Source organism: Plodia interpunctella, chromosome 13, assembly GCF_027563975.2.
Source record: "Plodia interpunctella isolate USDA-ARS_2022_Savannah chromosome 13, ilPloInte3.2, whole genome shotgun sequence".
NCBI classification, from domain to species: domain Eukaryota; kingdom Metazoa; phylum Arthropoda; class Insecta; order Lepidoptera; family Pyralidae; genus Plodia; species Plodia interpunctella.
Window position 1 is genome coordinate 7,438,370 of NC_071306.1, and position 21,764 is coordinate 7,460,133.

The 21,764-nt window shown below is 36.3% G+C and overlaps 2 protein-coding genes across 6 annotated transcripts in view; one reads left to right on the forward strand and one right to left on the reverse strand.

Moving 5' to 3' along the window:
- The window catches only part of LOC128675066 (ataxin-2-like), a 213,729-nt gene extending 205,855 nt beyond the window's left edge, over positions 1 to 7,874 (forward strand). For all 4 annotated transcript variants that reach the window (XM_053754176.2, XM_053754179.1, XM_053754180.2 and 1 more), the window contains one exon: positions 5,009 to 7,874. In XM_053754176.2, coding sequence (XP_053610151.1) covers positions 5,009 to 5,257 — 249 coding nt within the window. In that variant the 3' untranslated portion in view covers positions 5,258 to 7,874. The remainder of the gene's footprint in view (positions 1 to 5,008) is intronic.
- LOC128675064 (UNC93-like protein) lies at positions 7,404 to 19,533 on the reverse strand. 2 transcript variants are annotated; one of them, XM_053754173.1, is made up of 11 exons: positions 19,390 to 19,533; positions 17,172 to 17,396; positions 16,581 to 16,743; positions 15,048 to 15,171; positions 13,064 to 13,206; positions 12,590 to 12,708; positions 11,586 to 11,745; positions 10,757 to 10,897; positions 9,962 to 10,088; positions 9,585 to 9,705; positions 7,404 to 9,004 (listed from the first exon to the last, which is right to left on the reverse strand). In XM_053754173.1, the coding sequence occupies exons 2-11, from the start codon at positions 17,387 to 17,389 to the stop codon at positions 8,866 to 8,868; spliced, it is 1,455 nt and encodes a 484-aa protein (XP_053610148.1). In that variant the 5' UTR covers positions 17,390 to 17,396; positions 19,390 to 19,533; the 3' UTR covers positions 7,404 to 8,865. The 2 variants fall into 2 exon arrangements, with proteins under 2 accessions (XP_053610148.1, XP_053610147.1); XM_053754172.1 differs by having other exon boundaries at positions 17,172 to 17,399.
- Positions 19,534 to 21,764: the final 2,231 nt, after the last annotated feature.

A 21,764-nucleotide genomic window follows, 5' to 3' on the forward strand; every position in this document is an offset into this window, starting at 1 on the left:
GGTTTATAATTACTGCTCGATGTGCTGAGATACTCGATAGGGAGGTAACTGAGTTCCTGTTACATCGATAAGCCATTTACTTGATCGTTTATGGTTAACTACGTTTTGAGATGCTCACAGAAAATTACATCAAAAAAAATTTATCGTTCGAAGGGAACCAACAAGGAAATTCAGTAAAAATAATCAGAAAATTTTAACTTGAACTCATTTGTAAATAATTTAAGGCATGTTTTGGTATAACTAATAGGTTCTTGGCTCGTTATGCTCATCATCAATCAATCAATTAATTTAAGAACTTTGTTCTTGTCGGTGGAGCATTTTCCATCTAATTCTGTCCTCAGCCATCGATTTCACCACCCTATACGACACGAGCTCTGCCTTCTCTTTTATTTCATATATTATTCTTCTATCTCTACATCTATTTCATTTTGCTCATGGATCAGCAAAAAAACAATGGTTTTGCTAGACTTGCACCACTTACTTTTATTACAATTCTAGAATGACAAGGTTATACTTGATACGGTGGAAAAAATTTGGAACTTGTGTCATTTCAATTTCTGAGCAATTGTCCTCACCAGGCATAGTAAGTTTATTCCTCTTAACAAGGAAAATATCCTTCCAACATGTTCCAAGAAGAACAAATAAAATCTATCGTCTACAGAGTATAGCACCACCATATCCAACAATTATAAAACCCATTACAATTACCAGCCCTTCCCCTGTTTCTAAATTCACTTCAATTTATAAAGCGAAATCTTCCTAATTGCATAATGTGTTACCTCAACGATCTTTGATATTATTTGTAGACAAAACAAAGAAACTTTACCTACTTGTATTTGTAATTATTTAAAAAAATTGAAAGTATGTGGGCAGTTACGAACTTTTTTCTTCTTATTACTACTCGTCTTGTCGTTGAAATTCTAGTCTAATGAAAACATTTTTAAAAAGTTTTGTTTTTCTTTTTTGTTGATCCTGTCTATTTGTCATTGACTTGACTTTTTTTAAAATGGGCGCAATAAATCTTGATTTTTTTTTTTCATTTTCACTTAATTTGAAGTTTTCCCTGATATTTTTTTCTATTGTTTCCTCAAGTTAGCACAGGTATCGCATTATAAAAGCAGTTTCAAATAATAAAGATATGCGATTAACAACGATAAAAGGAAATACTGCTGAATTGCAAACATTGTATGTAAAGAAACCACCGGCTTTTCTTGACCCGCATTGATATAGTAGAGAGGAAAGTAGTAGAGGTCAACTAAGTTGGCCGATTCTACTTAGTATTAGCGACTGGGCGTTATCCACTCGACTAAGTTCGGGTGCGCCCGTACCTATTCGGGCTACGTTTCTCCGCCCACCTACAAGCGATAGTATCGTCATCTCGCTTTTACTCGATCCGTTTCCGCTGTGCGTTTCGCTCGCACTCGCGCCACTCCCACTATACGAAGGCTATTTTCCAATTATTATGTAGGAGCTTTTTGCGCCAGCTCCGATCTCGTCTATGATAAGTTTTCTAATGAAATGAGTGAAGTAATATTTATTGTTGTCATGAGGCTCACTTGGAGTTCCTCAGAGGTTATGATGCCTTTAAATTTTATGCTACAAAATGTGTAAATACTTCATCAAGTAGATAATAATAATGACTAATGTCCAAGAACTCTAAGTTCTAGGATCATATAGTTATTTGGTATTTATTACTAAATTTACAGACCAACATTTTCAACAACAATATTGGTACCTTTACTTACCTTTTCATACTTACCAGAGCTTGTACCTACCTACTAAATCTTTAAGAGCTAAATGTGCCTATTTGTTATATTAATGTACTTAAATATAATTATATTTTTATTTGCTACTGTCTCTGTGTCTGTAGTATTCCGATGACCATAAATAAATATCTAGATGCCAACATCTTTTTGTTTCACTTTTTTGTCCATAATTCACAATAATACATCTAACCAAAGCAACATTTAATGTAAATGTTAGTTAAAAACTAATACGCGTAACTACCCGTACTATAAGTACCAGCACACTAATGGATACCATTACAAAGTAAAAGTTAGAAAGTGGCTAACAAAGTACAAAACGACAATAGCTGAAAAAAAAGACTAAAAACGTGTCCGTCCCCTGACCCCTTACCTCTTACTTTTAAAAAATAAACGGTACCAAAAATAAAAATAAAAGATGGCCACCATTGGCGATGGTCTGATAATTACACTGACTGGTCCACAGCAGCTTCTAAATATAAGTCGCTCTATGCTTTAGAGTTAATAGCAATCTTTATAGAGTCATGCGGCCTCCGAATAGTGATGTTATCTCGCCGCGATTATCGATGTCGATACTCCGTCATTACCCATGCGGTGAAATTACGTGTGCTAATGTTGCTTTGTTTGTTTTGCTCACTAGAATGCATTTCCGTTCTACTTTTTCCAATTGCGTATTGCTAACCGTAAATTATATGAGCTAATAACTAATCTCGATTGCAAAGATTTAATGGTTCTAACTAACGAAGATGCAATAAACTGATCTGGAATAGGCAGTGTTAGACTAACATTTCCAATAATTAGAAAGAGAAACACCGTCGGCCATTACGGATCGCACCTGCGCGATTACGCCGCAATAATTCTAGCTTTGGCTCGGTTGTCGCAGTTATCGAGTGCGCACATCACTAGCCGGGAGCAAAGGTTCTTAGAGGGCGCAGGCATCAATTTGCGCGGTAGCCGCCGCGGGCGCCGCGCCGCCCCTGTCATTAGCCTGCCTCCCCGCCGCCCGCGCGCTGCCCCAACCCCGCGCTCGACCCCAGGGAGCATACTTTAACCTTTTTTGCTCCCCGACAACCTGTTCACAGGACGTGGCTGCTGTGGCTACACGCCGCACGCCGCAATTTAAGATCGGTTCATGGCCACAGGCGATACGCAGTATCCGTGCCACGTTAACTATACAACTGTAAATATAGAGCGGGCAGGGTTGCCAACTCACGGCCATTATCCTGTCACGGGAGTAAAATATCGTATCGCGCCAATTGGAAAAAGACGTCTAGTTTGTTCGGCGTGCACCTGTTACGCTTGTAAAAGATTATCGCTTCTAGGTTTGATATTATTTAGTTAGTTATATTGGAATTCCTTACCTTCTATGGGTACTGAAGGAAGTAAAACCAAGTTCCACGTTATTTAACACACACGGTTTTTAGCCTTTAATCCATATTTTTTGTTGGTATTGACAGCCCTGACCCGACAGAAGTTATCGCGCAGCTCCTCCCGGGCAATTTAAGCGAAGGCAACAATGAGTTTTGTTTGCAAAAATAACTTGAGTGATGATAATTTCACTTGCAATACAAGTTGGTTTTCACGTGTTGCAGCTGCCGTCCTCTGGCTGGGATCCTAAACAAAAATTATCACTGGTCTATTTTTTCTTTCATTAATTTCAAGAATTAATTATCGTGTCAAGTTTCAAGAAATGCAGTCTTAACTACTCGACCCACCTCAAAATATGCCTACTAACAAAAAGGAACAGTTTTTAAATGTATTTGAAATTATATCTAAAATACACAGATATAAAAACATTTCTAAAATAGAATAAAAACCATTGAAGATATGATTACTTTCCAAAATCCAAGAAAAGGTAGACTTAGAGGTTGCGCTCGCTCTGTCCCGAACCCGTAATTTGACCCCCAATTAAACAATTTTCTTAGATATCATTCCGATTCATTTAACCGCTGGGGTCACTAGTGACCTCCGGGCACGGGCATTAGAGTCCCGAACCGCGCCGTAACCCCCATTATACGTAAACATGCCCTCCAACCAAACGTCCGAAGGTTAACCGGGTCGAACCCTCGTTCCACTCTAATTCACTCCTGTCTCCTTGAAATACTTCACATCATTCCACTTCTTCATGGCCAATTGACGGATAGCACTAATGGCAAAGAACAAAATGAGTCCCGCAAATTGACCTGTCCTTCAGAACGCGGCCGCCGCCGACCTGTCGCCGCTAAGTAATTCCGTTCCCATGATCTAGCCAGTAGCGATCTCACTTTAATTATTCATAGAGTTTTTTATATGCTATCGCTTTTTACCGGTCGGCCGGCGGCTGGCTCGAAGCCTTATAAAATTAAAAAAATAAAATCGAACAACGGCGCAATTTAAAAAAGGAATACGTCGGATGACACGGATCGAACTCCGGGCAAATGTCGCGCGGTAAAAAGTGGTCGAGCGTGGAGGATCGAGAGGGCAAGGAGCTCGGAGATGCGCCGCGGTAGAGCAGGCTGAGGTGAGGCGGGCAGGGGGGCAGGACGTCACGTAGGCGGCGCGCTTTTTGTCAACGTTCCCGCGGAGATGACAGGTCGCTGGACGCTGCGGCCGCGACCCGCTGCCAATCGCCTCGAATCGTTTTGATGCTTTCCATTTTTACAATTTTCGTGGTTGGATTCTTTATCATTCAAACATAATAATAATACTTTGCGTATTACAAATAGAAAGATCTATAACGCCGCAATAAAAACTAGAATCAGTTTACTAAAGTGCATGAAATCTGTAACAATAACAATTTAGCTTTTGTTAATTATCGATACAAAAATATCGACATTGTGTACGTAACTAAACTCGTAATTTCTATTTATTACAACATTATATTTATTATTATTAGTCTGTCAGTTTTTCAAATTGAAAGCTATTTTAGAAAGGTAGCAATTTCTTAATGTCTACCCACATCTATCGATAAGTAGGTACCTACGTTGCCCATTTTCGTCTTGGTTATTTTCTTAGCAAGGACCTCGTTGGGTCGCGCGCGCTATACCGACAGGTGCTGGCCGCGTCTTCCTGAACCTGCTCTCGTCAATTAGACTCGTTAAACTGTTACTAGGTTTCATTACGATCTTATTCTATTCGTGGCTTCATTAGGAAATCATAACATCTTTTCTCAACAAATCGATTCTGAAAAAATTCAATGAACATGCCACAGTTGCTACTAGTTGTAAATCTGAATCAATATAATTTAATATTTTATTTCTTTTCAGAACTTCCGAGACCAAAGAATTGACGGCGCCGTCTTGCCTCTCGTCACAGAAGAACAACTAACAGGCACGCTACAGATGAAGCTCGGGCCAGCGCTGAAACTCAAAATGGCGCTCGCCAGTCGGTTGGAGCCCTGCAGTCAATGCCTGACCCTCAATCCTACCACCCCAGTGCTCCCAGCAACTGGTCCCAAAATCAATGGAACATCTGTCAAATCAGAGCCGAGGAGCAACACAACCAGTCCCAGTTAGAATACAACGGCGTTTTATTGTTAAATTAGTACTTTGTTATTTTTAATTCCATGTTCAGTTTTTGCTTCGCCGCATTATTTATTTGACATAGACAATCTGATAGAGGTACTTAATGCGATTCCTATTTTTAAATCTTTTATTGTTTATAAACTTTGATTGTCTATGACATCTAAAAAGTGCATTTCAGTATCTGCCACCTTTGCCACCCGCAACTTAGCAAAAACAAAACCTGAACAGTGTTATTTTACAGAAATTGATAATTACAATTAGACTCTGCAGCACCAGCTAATACTTATTTAATGACTGATCAATAAAGGCAGCTTACACGATTATCATAATAATTCTAGTTAGAGTAGAACATTAGTCACTTCCACAATCGTAAAGTCTTCCTGATGTAGATTTTGCATTTAGTTATGTTTTAAGGCGCTTTAGACTATTTTAAGTGAATTTTAAGTTTTTTATCTGTAAATAAACTTGTTAAACTAAACGTTACGTGTTGCCGTCCAAATGGTTTTAATGTTAATAATGATTGTGAAATGTTTTTGTATGTGTCCATAAATCAGGAATATCTTGTTTTTTGTTAGTAGTTATCCGAATAATTGTTATAATTTTCTATAACATTGACTTATACGAGTCGTGACGGCGAAATGTTAAACTGAGGTTCCGATAATCTTTCTTTTCATTGTCTTGATCTTCATTAATTATAATTTTTGGAAGATCGAATAAAGAAATAGGGATGATCAAACAAAAGTAACCGAATTACATTCAGTCATTTTTTAATCTTTGCATACAAAAATACTTTCAACAATATTGTCGAATTAATAAATAAATTCGGTGCTGAAAGACCCCTAGATAATTTTAAATAATTTAACAATTGTTTGTATATAATGGCCTGCATGTAAAAATACGACATAATATTCGAGGCTACTATTAGAATTCTAATACAGGGTCACAAATTTATACATTTCGTATGTACACATGTATAGTTATATTACATAGATGTATATTTTATACGTCAATTATAAATAGCATTTATTTATACCACACCTGATAAAAGCTCAGAAATATACTTACCGTTTAAATTACAGTATGTTAATATTGCATAGAATAATGTTAAAGTCTCTTTGAGTTTTAATTTTGAATTTTGTATATATCATAGCCCAGTTATACATAATTTAAGAGTACTTCAATATAGTAAACACTGTATTTACCTGTGGTTATCTCCTTAATTGCCAAAATAGTATATAGAAGATCTACATATACGAGTTTTTACAATATTTTATGCATCCATTTTTAGACATTTGCTAAAGTTTCGACAGTGATGGTTACTCATTTTAAAAATACAAATATTATCTTTAAATATAATGATAAAATGCCAAATTTATAAACTAATTGTACTCCCGTAAGCTATGTGCTAAAATCAGATGTCCCAAAATATTGAACAAAAGAAAAAAGATATGCGTTATTTATAATTGTGATTCAGTACACACATAGTACTCTAATTTTAATCATATTAAACAGAAAAGGTATTTTATCCAGGAATTATCTTCTTATTAATGCATAATGCATATTGGGATTATTTAAGAACGGATATTAAAAAAAAAAAGAAAAAACATGACTAATCTAATAAAATTAGTGACCCGTATAAATACAAGCTTAAACACTTGATCAAAAATTTATTTTTAGAATTACGAGGTTATATAGTTCCAAACAAAATGGAGAGGTGCTAACTTTATTAAACTTTACTTCAATCTCCGTGCCTTATCGGTCTTCCTTTTAAATAAGATATAAAAGAAAAGTATATTTTCAAGTATTACGGTTCTACGCTTTAAACTGACGATAATACATAATGATACTTACATAGAGTAGAAGAAATCAACGAATTTGATATAGTCAGAGATAGGTTTACACCGGCGTAAAACTTTTACGCTCGGGCGTAAATCTATCTCTGGTTTTAAGTGATTTAACATTAATATACGATAGATCGCTGCTTTTATTTCGTAACTAACGTATTATAGATCGGACCAGTGACTTATTGTATAAAGTATAAATAAAGTGTATACAATAGTATACAATATTGATAATAATGTCCAAGGAAAGTCCAGGGTTTTCTTAAAACGAAAGAAGGAACATTAAAACACAGGTGAAAATTATGTGCGATGTTATTCGTGATACAATAAAATAAAATATAAATAAATATAAATTCTCAATACTAGAATGACATGAGGGCCGTAATAAACATTCCACGTCATTTCTCACCGTTCGTACTTACAATGTTAATTTCGTTCCATTTTGTTCCAAATTTAAATTTGAACCGATGATTGCAAAAACAAGAAAAGCAAGAATATAATGTAACTTTTATGATTTTTTACATAAAGGTTTTAGCAGCTCCTTGGTTCAATGACCTTTGGTCTATGGTCAGGCGTGTTTAAGCAATCTTTGGTTCATATGAGAACTCCTGTGACTGAAAACGAAGTGTGTTTATTTAGTGGTAATGTGTATAACAGTTTTAGTCACCTGTTACTTGCGATCATGTACTTAGATACGGCTTGTTTAGGTAATCCACCTTTAAGTATTTATGTGGAGAGAATAAAAACGAATGAATTTATTGAAAGTACACTATTTGTTTTATTTTGCAATTAAACATTTAATAAGAAATATTTCGTATTTAAAATGTATTTATTACTAGAAGTCCGAGCCGGCTTCGCTCGGGTAAAACCAAAAATGCCTATTTTGCTCCGGAAAGATTTGTCCGTCTCTGTGCCAAATTTCATGAAAATCGAACGAGTAGTTCTTGATTATTTATTAGAAACAAAAATACAAATCTTTTATCTTTATAATATGAGAATGGAAGTATTGATCTGCAACTACATTGATAAGTGGACGTGGTATCGTTTGATCGATTTAATAACAATACCTAGTGTTCATGTTTTTTTTTCAGTAGTAGAAGAAACAGATATTTAATAATTTTCATGGAAGTATTTTTACAAATAAACGATTGTTAAAAGGAACAGTTATATTTATTTTTGGTAACTATTTTTGACTGCGATACTTCAATTAAAGATAATATTTATACATACTTAAAATTAATCTATGTTTCAAAATATAAATTTATAATGTCTGTTAATATACAATATATATTACGCAGAAAAGGCCCAGACAAGAGGCCTAACTGCGGAAAACAGTCCTCGAGGGAAGTAAGAATATACAATATCAAAATTTCTAACAGTCCCTTTTAATCTAAGGATGCTGTGGGATAAGTATACTTCCGGTTATTTCATCGTATACCTAAAATTATTATAAACTAATATATTAGAGAGACATGAACACAAGAAACATGATCACATTTGTAACTATATATAACTAACTGAAGTTTCCTAATTTTAATTAATGTATTTATTATATAAACATAACACCTTCTTACCGGGTAAAGGAAACTCATAATTTTGTCATTAAGATCTCCTATAACAAAAGCTAGTGTCAAAAATTATTTTTTTATTAAACTTACTTTATAGCTTTAATATGTCCCACTGCTGGGCAAAAGCTTCCCCGTCTTAGAAGTTTACAATTAAATTTCTTTTATGTCTCGTTGAGTGTCAAACCACATCTCAATCCTGTTCCTTCCTCCCGCTAACGAGCTCGAAGTTCCTCTCGAGGTGGTGCGCCCTCTTCGCGCGGTACTCCATCAGCTCGATGGTGCTGTACCCAGAGAAGCCTAGCAGCAGTAGACCCAGGAGTATTTGGAGTCTGAAACGAGATCACCAACATGTCACATTTACTGATTCAAACTGGAATACGAAGATACTATAAATCTATACTATTATTATAAAGAGGTAAGCGTTTGTGAGTTTGTATGTTTGAGGCGGGTATTCTCTGAAACTACTGAAACGATTTCAAAAATTATTTCACCATTAAAAAGGTTCATTATCTAAGATTGTTATAGCCTATATTTTATCTCAAAATTCCTAGCGGAGCGAAGCCCCGGGCAAAATCTAGTATCGGATAAAAATATTGTTATAATATCTCGATATTAAAATCCACTTCTACTGTAAAACTGTGGAACCAACAGGAAAACTTTTTACCTTTTATCTACCAGTCTATCTTAGTGGAATAATTATATAAAATGAAAGATTAATTAAGAACAATAATGTATAGTACCTTGAACTTGTATGTACCAGGCCCATAAACTAAGTTCAAAGAATAATAATGCAAACGCAGTAAAAATCTGTCAGATCTTCACGCAATATACTAACTACTAATAGATTGCCGAAGATCTATATCAAAAAATGCCTACCGCTTTAAATTATGCCAACAAGTGTAAAGGTACCTGGTTCTGACACAAAGATAGGGTGCAGTTGCATAAGAGAGCACACTTCCGGTTGCTTCCCATAACCGGAAGTTGGAATACGCTGCTTCTTCATTGCCAGGAAATAAAATTCCAGAGAGCGCTAAAATTAATTAACAGAATTATTAGTTTAAATAAAACTGGCGACATAAAAGCAGTTTTTTTTACTTTTGTGAAAAGTCTAAAACAGTCCTATAGACATCATTTGATGTTCATTATTCTTCTACTTATAGAGTGTATACAGTACATAGTGTACACTGGCATCAGTTTTTGCCGTTAGTCCCCCTAAAGTCATTGGGAATGTCTTTTACGTTTACCTACCGCCATCTAGTTGGGCAATGGTCCTTATGAATACCCACCATTGACTTGCACGAGCCACACAGCGTCAGCCGTGCCCCACACCGCAGCAAGGAAGTAGAACACCATCCACTGCTCAGGGTCTGGTCTCCAGAGCAGCAGGGCCGTCAGCAGACACAGGTTCAAGATCTACGTATAAACAAAAATCTATTAAGCTTTATTGAGGGAATCGTGAACAGACAGACCATAAATCTGGGACTACAGTCCAAGATAATTTCATTGTTATATTCATTGTTTGAACACGAAATCATCAGGTTCTAGCTGATCCAGGTGATGATGATGACTCACCAGTACTGATAATATGTCATTCTCAGTCAGCTGTGTCGTGTGGTTCCGCCCTAAAATAGGACCATTCCATATCTTCAAGAGGGTTGACATCAGGCAAGCCGCTGGTTGTAAAACACAGCTGAATTATCAACATTTTTATGTTCATTTTTTTACACTGGCTCTTGCTCACAGCTCCAAATGCAATGGGGAATGCGCAAAAGATGAGACAGATATCCTTAAATATTATAAAACAAGTCCTCTGCGACGTCTGTCTCTCTCTGTCTGTGAGTGATAAACTTAAAAAAAAATATGCACCGATTTTCCCGCGGTTTTCACCATTGGATAGTGTGATTCATGAGGAAGGTTTAGGTATATTATTTATTATGTTTTATTTTCGTACGGGTAAAATCAGGAATCGCTCTATCCATTGATGAAAACCGCATGACAATCCGCGCAGTAGTTTTTGAGTTTATCACGCGGTAGAAAACTTTGTTTTATAATTTGCATGGATAAAGATAATTAAGACTTACAAGAGCGGTGAGCATGACCGGCAACCTCCCAGTGACCTTCACCAAAGCGCCGGCGACGGGAGCCGCTATAGCATTAAATACTCCAAAACAAATCATCACGTAGCCTATGTTGTGGATGCCGTATGCGCAGCCGACGAACGCCTACGGATCAATCGTGATTTTTTTGTAAGTATGCGATTGTTTTTCTATTTGTTTGTATATACTACTAAGCAGGTAAACATCTTGTTTCGACTACATTATAAATTATGTGCAATCTACGTTAAATTGTTTTCCGAAAATGATGTTTGAAAGTTGTTTTCATTATTTTTAATAGCAAAAGAGCAAGTCAAAATATTTGCTAAGAAGAAAATTTAACGCCTGATAAAATAAATATCAAAACACGGTGTTACAAATTTGATCAATCATCTGATAGAACCATGGATTTAATAAGTACTTCGTACAACGTACCTACTAATTCCTTGGATAGAACTTAGCACGAAATGTCGAAAAATTATATAACTCCATTTTGAAGCAGATATCTTCATCGATTGAACGGAAACTTTGTACACACGTTTAGTTTGGATGACAATGCATTATTATGATAAGTATAACCTGATGGTGCACACAGGACTAGGAACGGCTCAGGACGTGAGAACTCCTCAACTGTTTACTGCATGGAATTATTTGTTTGTCTCACATTAAATACAATAATCTCTCTGCACAATAAAAGCTTGTCAAAAATTAAATTTTTGTACAATACTAATTTCACAATAATTTTTATTTAGACCTTGTTATATTGTGAAATTGGCTGGTGTTTAAATAATCCTGTATAAATTTTATTTTTACGTGCCTGAGTGAAGTCGGCCGCCATGAAAGCCTGCTCAGCGCCGATGTAGCCGATGACGGGCAGCAACAACAGCTGGTACTTGTGCCTGAGCTGGCGCAGGGTCACCGCCATCAGCTTCAGGCCTGACTTGTTGTCGATGGCCGTCCGGCGACCTGCTGTGTACCTGAACAACACATGCCAATGTAATGCTATGTAAATTAAAATGTAATGTAAATTAAAATAATAAATAAATCAATTTATTTTAGGCAATAATAGAAACGGTGCTGGCCCAGATTCGAATATGTCAAATGAGTTTGTATACCACTCTGACTCATGTATGTAGTTTTCATCGACCACCACTTGCTTCCGGTGAAAGAAACTTCGTGAGGAAAACTGCACATTGGTGGACAGTTTAGTTCACTCGTGTGTATGCGACTACCTGCCACTAGATGGCGGTAAGTAGTCGTAGAAGATCATGTTAGATGAGTTTAGGCAACTTGAATAAAATCTGACCAAAGTATTAGCAATAACACACTCGATGAATGAATGAATGAGGTAATAAAATAAGTGTAGTAGTAACAAGTAATACAGACATCCAGAAGCATTCATAATTATTCATAATTATTATATAGATAATAATTATATAGATTGTTTTTTTCTTTACTTAAGTATGTATAGCAGCGGTTGTAACTATATTTGCACACCATTCTAAAACAAGGCATATTGAGTCTAAGTGTTTTAAGATTTTATGTATCAATTTACACGCGTTTTTGCAAATAAAATATCTTTTATCTTTTAAGTGCAGTATAAAAACCTAATACCAGCATATAGCTGAACGTTGTCTTTCCGTTTCGCAACTCTTCATCCTATCCATCCCGGAGATAAAAACGTGTGTGTGTGTATATAAAACGAGAATAATAAACCCGTCTGGCATGATAAAGTAAAAAAGTGCCTGTAAAGATCCAATTTCCTGTATGGCGATTTTGACTTGGATGGATCATCCAAGACCAGCATCAGACGGACGTTACCTCCTCAGAGAGTCGACACCCACAGCTACCAGGACCACTGCAATCGCCATACATGCCAGATACACGCCAGATATCACTTGGATCTTCAAAGGAGACGGCGGCGCCAAGTTCGTGTTCTCCTAGAATGAAGTTTTTAATGAAAATATGAAGAGGTTTGTTTTAATAGTATAGATAGCATAATATATAGTGTGGCGTGTGGTCCCGTTCTAAAATAAGACCACTCTTAGCTCCCGTGAATGACTATGGGATAAAAATGGCCTTTTTGGAGCACTTTCAACAGCATTTCCAAAGAGGGTTCATGTCAGGCAGGCGACCGGTCTTAAAAGTTATTAGTTTTATTTTTTAAACAAATCCTATAGGCTTGTAGGCATCACAGCCGAATAAACTAGCAATGAGCTGAGCTGCATCAACAAAATTAGAAATTGAAAGGTGATTTAACAAACAAAAATGGAATAGAGAAAGTGGAGTACATACATGCGAGGCGCTGCCACTGCAGAAGTTGACCCCACAGGTCTCCCCCAAGTCCACCACAGAAGTCACGTTGGTGACCTCAAGGTCAATCGGGGTCAACGTCTCGTTCAGCGTGGAGACCACTTCGCCCAGAGATGACGATAGTACTGGAAACAACATTACCAAAATGTAAACGAACTTTAAAAAACAAATTCGCAAAATTGCTCAGAGAATCTGTACGTACTTACCATACGTGTATTTAATATTAAAAAGAAAAAATCTACTAGGTAATATGTTGTCTTCATTTTTTGTTTGAAAACATAAACCGATTTTGATGATAGATTCAGTGATAGACAAAATATTCAAGATTTACAATAGGCTAAATTTTATCGCGAAACATGTAACATAGAAACTGTTCAAGAAACTATTCTAGGATATTGTGGGATTGTGACGAATATTGTAAATTCTGTGAAAGTTTGTTGAATTCGTTTGAAACTTTCACATAAAGAATGTACTATTCGGTGTACTAAATAGTTCACAGGTGCAAAAGCCATTCGCACCCGAAGAAAATGGGAAGAAGTAGTTCAGTTCTTTTATCTTTGCGTGTCGATGGTATTTGACAACGAGGACAAATAAAATTAATCATGTTTTCCCAAAAATTGATTACAACATAGTGCAGTTAATAATTATCAAGTAAATATAGACATTCATTAAAGTTGCTGCATTTATTGTAGCGATTTAATGATCGTGTATAAGTGGTTTATGAGGTAGTAATTACCTGATTTACTTTAAATCAAGTGTGTATTCAATCCATCATGGAATATTCATAAAAATGGCATAAATTACACAGTGTATAACACAAATTCCACAATCCACAAGTTAATCTTCCTCCTCAATTTCCTCAATTTAGTTAACCTTTTAAACCTTTGACGAAATTACAGAGCTATACGATACGTTATAACCCGTATCGATCTTTTTATTCCCAGGATTTCCAAAAAACTCATTTACTTGAAAAAATAAATCTTTTTTAAATTACAAACATTCGTGTTTCTACGTTCAGCTATTTCCGCTGTTCGTTGGTACGCGTGCGTATCATCAGTATTTTCCCAATTCCTCGACGAATCTCACTTTTTGATGGGTTTGCAATGGACCTTTCGGAAAGATATTGGTAAAATACTAGGCGTAACCCACCTGTGTGTGTCGGGTTGTCACGATATGGGGGTAAATGGTTTTTTCGCAAGATGAGTTAAATAATATTATCATCTTGCAAAAAAATAATTTAATTTATCGTCTGCATAGGCTTTAAGGTTATCGCTGCCAAGTAATCGTATAAATAAGTTAATTCATTTAAATAGAATGGTATTTATATCAAGGCCAGCGACCAAGTGACACCCACTCACCACAAAATCCTTGACCGTGAAATGACACTTCTTATGTTTTTTTATTTCCTAAATTCAAAATGACTAAAACAGTAGTTATTTCCGTTCTGTAGTTCAATTTTTGGCCGTCTCTTTCATCCACTTGGATTAAGTTAAATGTTGTCATGCCGCTTGCTTGAATCGGAACACTTCGGTTTATTTTGGCCTAATGCCAAAAATTGGGCCTAAGGTAATTTTTCCAGATCGATAACAACGAGGAGTCGAAGTGGTTTCCGTGGCCGAAATCGGTTTAGTATAAGTATACTATATAAGAAACTTCTTACGTATACATGTCATTTGTTACTAGGTGTACAATATTAAATTTTAGGTATTTCAAAAAAGAATTAACTTTAGAAAGAAAGCTCTGCTTTGCGATTCGGTAAAATTCGAAAGTCACATCACTCACACTTGGCAATCATTTTCACTTCTCCTGACCTTGACCTTAATCTTTATTTTGCATTCTATCAGTTGCGATGTGATGTGATGTTCAAGTAGCACTGTTGTGCACTGCTCCCAGTCGAACTTAATCTACAAAAAATGATTTATTTCTGAACTACGTAAAGACATGACCAATACAACTTGATACTCACCAGCTGATGAGATGAGGTTGCCCCAGATCTGCGCCATTTGATAGAACATGAAGAACAACCCGAAGAACCGCACCACCAGCACGTCTACCGGCACTCCTGACAGCTTGGCGTACGGCTCCGCTACCTACAAACAAAGGGTTGTTGCTAGCTTTTGTTTACCTTGAAATTTATAAGTACTAGCTGGGCCCCGGGGATTTGCACCCGCGGGAACTTCGGGTTATTAAGTACCCTAGGTATTATTTCAGGTTATATTCTACCTAGCAAATTTCATATCAATCAATCGAAACAAACAAACACACATACATCCTCAGGTACATAAATCCCTAGTAGGATGTATGAGGGAAAATATTGTGGTGGTGGTAATGTGAATTCTGGTGGATTCTTTTATTTTATTACAATTGAATTTTGAAGCAGACATCTTCAACCGATTGTATACACGTTTTGTAGGGATGACAATACATTATTGACCAGGAGCCAGGAGGCTAGGCCAGGAGGAGGAGGATAGTTCTTCAACGCAACACGCATGTATCTTAACGGATATCGTTCATCTATGAACAGAAGTCCTTATCTCTCACTTATGTAAGAGTTTTCTTTTGGTTGATTCCCAACCACAGAGCGACGGAACTGAGTCTGCTTTCCTATATTTTCTTTTCCACTTCTCACGATCTTCTATACATATATAGTCGGACGTTTTCTTGCCGACATCAAATCAATATCTCTTGGGTTTGCCCTGCCAGGTCCAGGCAAAAGCGATAGCCAGTATCCCTACTTCATTTTCTGAGAGACTTCATGAAAAGGAAGTCGCGGCAGCTCGAAATCAATGTGCTATATATATGTATTTAACAGTTAGTAAGAAATTAAATCGTACTCGTAGTGCCACCGTTGCAAAACTAGTAATAGATACGAGTATCATTGTGACGTTTAGCCTCTATAAACAAAACAAACTTAAAAAAATAGAATACCGCGTTATTCACGCACTTTTTACGCTAGTGGGTCTTTGAAGCACGAATCCAATTTTCGTCCGGTAAATAATGTAAATCCACGCAATGTGGATATGATAACAAATAAAGCATAAAACCAGATATTTTTGTTGTATTGATTGATCAGCTTATGACACCGAGCACTTAAATCTACAAGTCACGTAATTTAATATTCCATTGTTAAAAATATTCATCAATATATAAAACAGCAAATGAAAATAACTCTTAAAACCTGAGGAGCTTACATACGATAATATAATAGTATATGTCATTGACAGATTAAAATTTGCCCGAGTGTTAAAATTTTAAGCGTAAGCAGTTAACGATAGTAGAGTAATTAAAAGCGAAGTTCATCTTCGCTCGAGCGAGAGCCCAAGTTTCATACTCCTCCGTATTTCTGCTGATTTTAATAATATGAAATATTAAAAACCGGTCATCATGTGGTGTGAAGCCGGTGTGAAAGTGTACAGACCCAAGTAAAACTGGGAATTTTAAATTGAACCTTCAAACTGACTGCGGTAAGTCTAAATCTAAATGAATAAAAAACACTCACCACAGACAAATAAGTACACTTGGCGCACCACAGCGGCCCCCCGCCGAATCCCACCATCATGCCGGCCGGGATGAGGGTGTACAGCCGCGGGTAGAACTGGGCCGCAATGAACGGCATGTACGCGATGAACGACACTGCCACGGCCCACTTGCAGCCCAGCCATCTAGAAAATTTACCAAAATTCACTTCATATGACTCATAAAAATCATTTGAACCAACTTCCTAAATTTTAAGAAGTTGACTAAAGAGTTTTATGCAGACCTATATACCTTGGCACTGGACTGATCACGTTGATAAAAGGATGCCAAAGTATAAAAAATAAAATAAAAAATCCAAGCCATAGTGTGATATCTGGTTATTGTGGTTGTGTACAAACAACCACAATGTCTTCGTTATCAAAACTTCCTGAAGAAAATTGAAAATTTGGTAGACCGAAGGCTTTGAAGACTCGGGCGACATTATATCAGGCCAATTAAGTTAACCGTGATTCCAAATAAGATCTCCAAATTTGATTATGAAAGTTGAACTATTCACAGAGCTCTGCACAAGTTCGTGGCGCCGTGGAACGTGAAGTGTATTATGATCACTTACTTGATGATGACAGCCGGCAACAGGATGTTGGACAGAATCAGCGAGAAGTATATCGCGGCTAACGTGAAAGTGCCTGCGCCGGCGTCGCTATTCACTGAGCTCTGTAGATTGGCGGCGCCGTGGAACGCCGTGAAATGGATCATGAACGCAAAGCCCAGGATGAAGATGTTGCGTGTGATCCGCCATCTTTCTTTCGTGCCGAAGACTGCGTCGGCCATGTTGTCGCTGCTGATGAAAGAAAATACATAACATATAGACGTCCTTTCTTCCTTCTTACTGTCGTTTTCCTGTTGGGTGGGGGTCATGGTTAAGTGGAATGAAACGCACTAATAACTACATTCATGACAATCTTCATGGAGTGGTTTGCCTTCTCCATTACATGCGCTAGATGATAAATTATCAACAAGAGTCCAGGTTTCTATGACTTTTTCTTTCGCCGGAAGCAAGTGATGATCTATGAAAAGTACTAACTATACAAACACGAGTCAGATTGAATTATAAACTCACGTGGCATAGATTCGAACCTGGGAACTTTTGTTTCAAAGGCGTCTGAATCATTGTACCACCGCCGACGCTAGACCAGTCTGTTGTATCAAAAATCAAATTAACTATTAAGGTAAGTAGTGACGCGTAGCAACATCACGCAGAAAATTAAATGGAACATTCCCTTGTTAACATTCAAGGAAACCAGTATAAACTGGATCCAATCGGTTAGGGCCAATCCGTTCCGGTCAAACTGTCAAATAATCAAAACAAACTCAGCGTACGGAACTATGAAAGGCGGAAGGGAAGTAACAGGTTGACAACATTGGAAGTATGTACTTGCATATTTTTAATCCGAACTGACAAACGTTTATAACGTGTGTTATATTTATAATAACAATATTTTATTAAAAAGGAACATAGAAAATATCATATATAATTAACAACAATATAAGAGTTTATAAAAATTTATTAGTTGGAAGTGCATAAGTACTCTCAGTCGTTTTTAATGAAAATAAGTATGTTTAAATAAAAAAATTAAAAAACATAGAGTAACCTTACCTTCTTCTGTTTAGATTAACGTGGATATTTATATTAATTCTTTAGAGGTCAACTTATACCAGTAATTTCATAAATCTAGGCCAAAAGATACATTTAATGACGATCGTGGTTGAAGTCTAGTAAACAATGCGTAAACTATGTATTGTACTTGATTGAATACTATTTATAATTGTCGATAATTGGCGCGTGAATGGCCCCGGCCCCCTCTGATGCATACATCATACATACCAACATCATACAATCGTTTAGCATCTTAGCGGCAACTGGCGCAAACACACTGGTCTGCCATTGACATAATGGCTCGGCGAAATCAGACAGATGCCGACGTAAATGACCGTACATTTTTTAGTTTGTATGTGCGTAGAAAACCAATAATGTACATCGGACCACTATAATTCGGCGATCTGTTTGTCTATGGTGTCTAGGCGGCATGATACTAAACAATTAAGTATTGAATAGGGTATGTGGCACTGCCATAACGGCTCGGACCCTATACGTTACATCCAGTTTATCGTCCCTAGTAAACGTTTTTTTTTTTAATCCACCTATCGACAATTAATAAGGCCGAGTTTTCTTTTCTTTTTGGGAGCTAAGATTGTTAAAGTTAATTGTATATAGGTATGTGCAGTAACTGATAAGATTACTAGACGTAATCCGTGTACTTTATGGTATTGTCAAACTGGCTGACCTTAAAAACATGATTATATAAAAAAAAAAAAACAAAAAGTCTTATAACATATAAAATAACAAACTGATAAGCCGTAATACTAGTATGCAGATTTATTATAATTATTTGCCATTTGTTCTGTGGGAGTACCAATTACTAGTTTTCTGACATATCATAAATCCCACACTGTAGATTAAAACAATCACACATAAAATAGATAGACCTTATAAAAAGAAATATTTTTATATTTGTCAAATAATACATAGCAATGTAATGGACATTGTGAGAGTGTAGGTATGTATGTTTGTTATATTTTCACGTAGAAACTGCTTGACTGTTTTCGAAGAAATTTGGTACATGCATACTTAACAAGAAATATAAGGTGTAAATATTAAAGAGAAATATTATTTTTGCAAATTCACTTTTTTTTCTGAATTTCATTTCAATCTCTTCCAGAAAAAAAATTGAAAAAGAACCAATGTAAATAATACTTAATTTCCTGATTACCTTAAGGAAGTTTGTTCAAATTCATGAATGGTTATTCCAATTTTACAAAATCACACAAACATCACGACACAACAAACTTTTTTAAATTTTATTTTTAATTTCCAATTGCCAGGGTCACCCGTGGGCTCGCACGGTGAGCGAACTATCAACTAGCAACACTTCAAAGGCATTGTGGGCACAGTAAAGCCTGAGGCATGTGCCCATTGTAACACGATATCGGTTTCAAACTCAAACTCAGTAATTTCTTTCCCATGTGTTTACGTCGGTACAGACAACATAACATCAAATTACATGGACATCTATGGCGCGATAATAGCGGCGAGTTTGCAATGAATTTAGGTAGGTTGTGCTGTTTTAGTTCAGACATAAACACTGTAAGCGGGCAGAAAACGTATCGTAGAAGTCTGTAGCTTGAGGAATTAAAACAAATTAATTCTGCAAAATACCACCTATCATCTAAACTATCAAATGTCTAACTAATCAATATTGCTAACTTTAATTTGTTTGTCGTGACGTCTCTAATAATGGAAACATTATACCGTATAATATCCATTGTAACTTTATAAATGTGACCAAACCAGCAACAGTCGTATCCTAGATCACGATTGTGCCACTCTACCGGTTCTGATTTAACTATGACATAATAAATGTTCTATTTTGTGTATTTATGTACAGTCACCCGCAGATCAAGTAACATAAACCTTTTTGCAGCAACAATAGCCTCAATTATAAAATAAATTTAGGTAGGTTGATGCGCTATCGGCTGTACCTGTACGCTAAACCTGATTTTTAAGAAATTTTGAATATAATTAAATATTTTTTTAATTACATTCAAAATTTTATTAACTATAGCTATGGGTGCTGCGGTAAGCTGACGTATGAATTTCAAAATAAAAATTACTATAAATTTCAGACTATTTCTACAATATACTAAATTTCATCGAAATCCGTCGAGTATAGAAAGTCGTTTTTGAAATACTTATTTACAATTTTGTAACAACTCTTCAAATATTTTATATTGTGTTCGCAAGGTCTAAGTTCGCGGCGAACGGCTAGTAATAGTTGTTCTTATAAACTAACGAAAAATCTTTCCATTCCATTTGTGTCTTATTTACCAGAACCTCTACGTCATCACAATCGTGCTGCGGTCTATATAATAACCAATCGGAAAGTCCCCATGGCATTTCCTTATGCTTGTTTTTCAAATGCCTGTATTAAAAATACTTAGGTACTAATAAAATAAGGCGATAGACTTCTTTTGTTTGATAACTAGCTATCGCACTAGCAAATCGATTTGAAGGTTACATGCTGGACTCATACTACCCCTGCCAATACCCGTGGTGGTACGGTGAGCCTTTTATTCCAAGTATAAACGTCACATTTTGAAGAAATTTCTGATCTTACAGTAGCCTGACTTTAACCCACTTTTGAAATTCAAGGATATGTGTACCTTAATCGCCTCGTACGACATCCACGGGATAAATGGAATGGTCTAATAACACATGCCAGCATGTTATATATTTTTGTGTATGGGAATAGAAAGAATTAATTTACCTTATATTGTTAACTAAAAACGCAGTGTTCTTTGTACGTTAAAAGCTAAGCATCCTAATTTTGGATTAAAACCCAACCTGTAATACCTACTTATGAAAATGCGGTGATCTGATTACGTATGCATGTCATTTTGGATGTGCGCACGCGCCGGAACCACGACCTGACATATTAGGCAGGTTAATTGAATAATAACATGTTATAACACAGACCTAGATATTTTATGAATTGACCCTTCAAGCGCGATCAATGAACAATAGACAACAAATGGATAGAGGTCCCGCGACCGCGCAACTACTGACGCTTAGGCCTCGTTCGCGCGAGAAATAAAAAGTTCACATAAACGGGCAAGTAAGTGTTTTGCGAATCACAGATACACTAAATATTCAATATGTGCCATCGCTGCTTATTACGCGCGTTGGATAAACACTCGCTTGAACTGGACCTTAGGCCGTGTTCGGAAGAGCGTCTGAAGAGTTTATAGATACTGTCCGTGTTTTATAACCATGTTTTTGAATTCATTAATTTTAAATTTTTTAATTTGTATTTTGGTGCAAAAAATGTGCACTAATGGCCACAAATTTTACAAAAACTTAATAAACACCACTGAAATAGAAAATAGAAATAAATTAATTCATAACATACTAATATACATCACAGGAAATGAACAAAATGTTAATATTACAAAGGTACATTAAATATGCTACAAAAGGGTACCACTCAGCGCTGATTTTCAGTGATACCAAAATTCGGAATCAATATCTTTGTTTATGATGGTGCTTACCCAGAGGTTACCTCGCACATTTGTCAGGGCCAGGGCACTT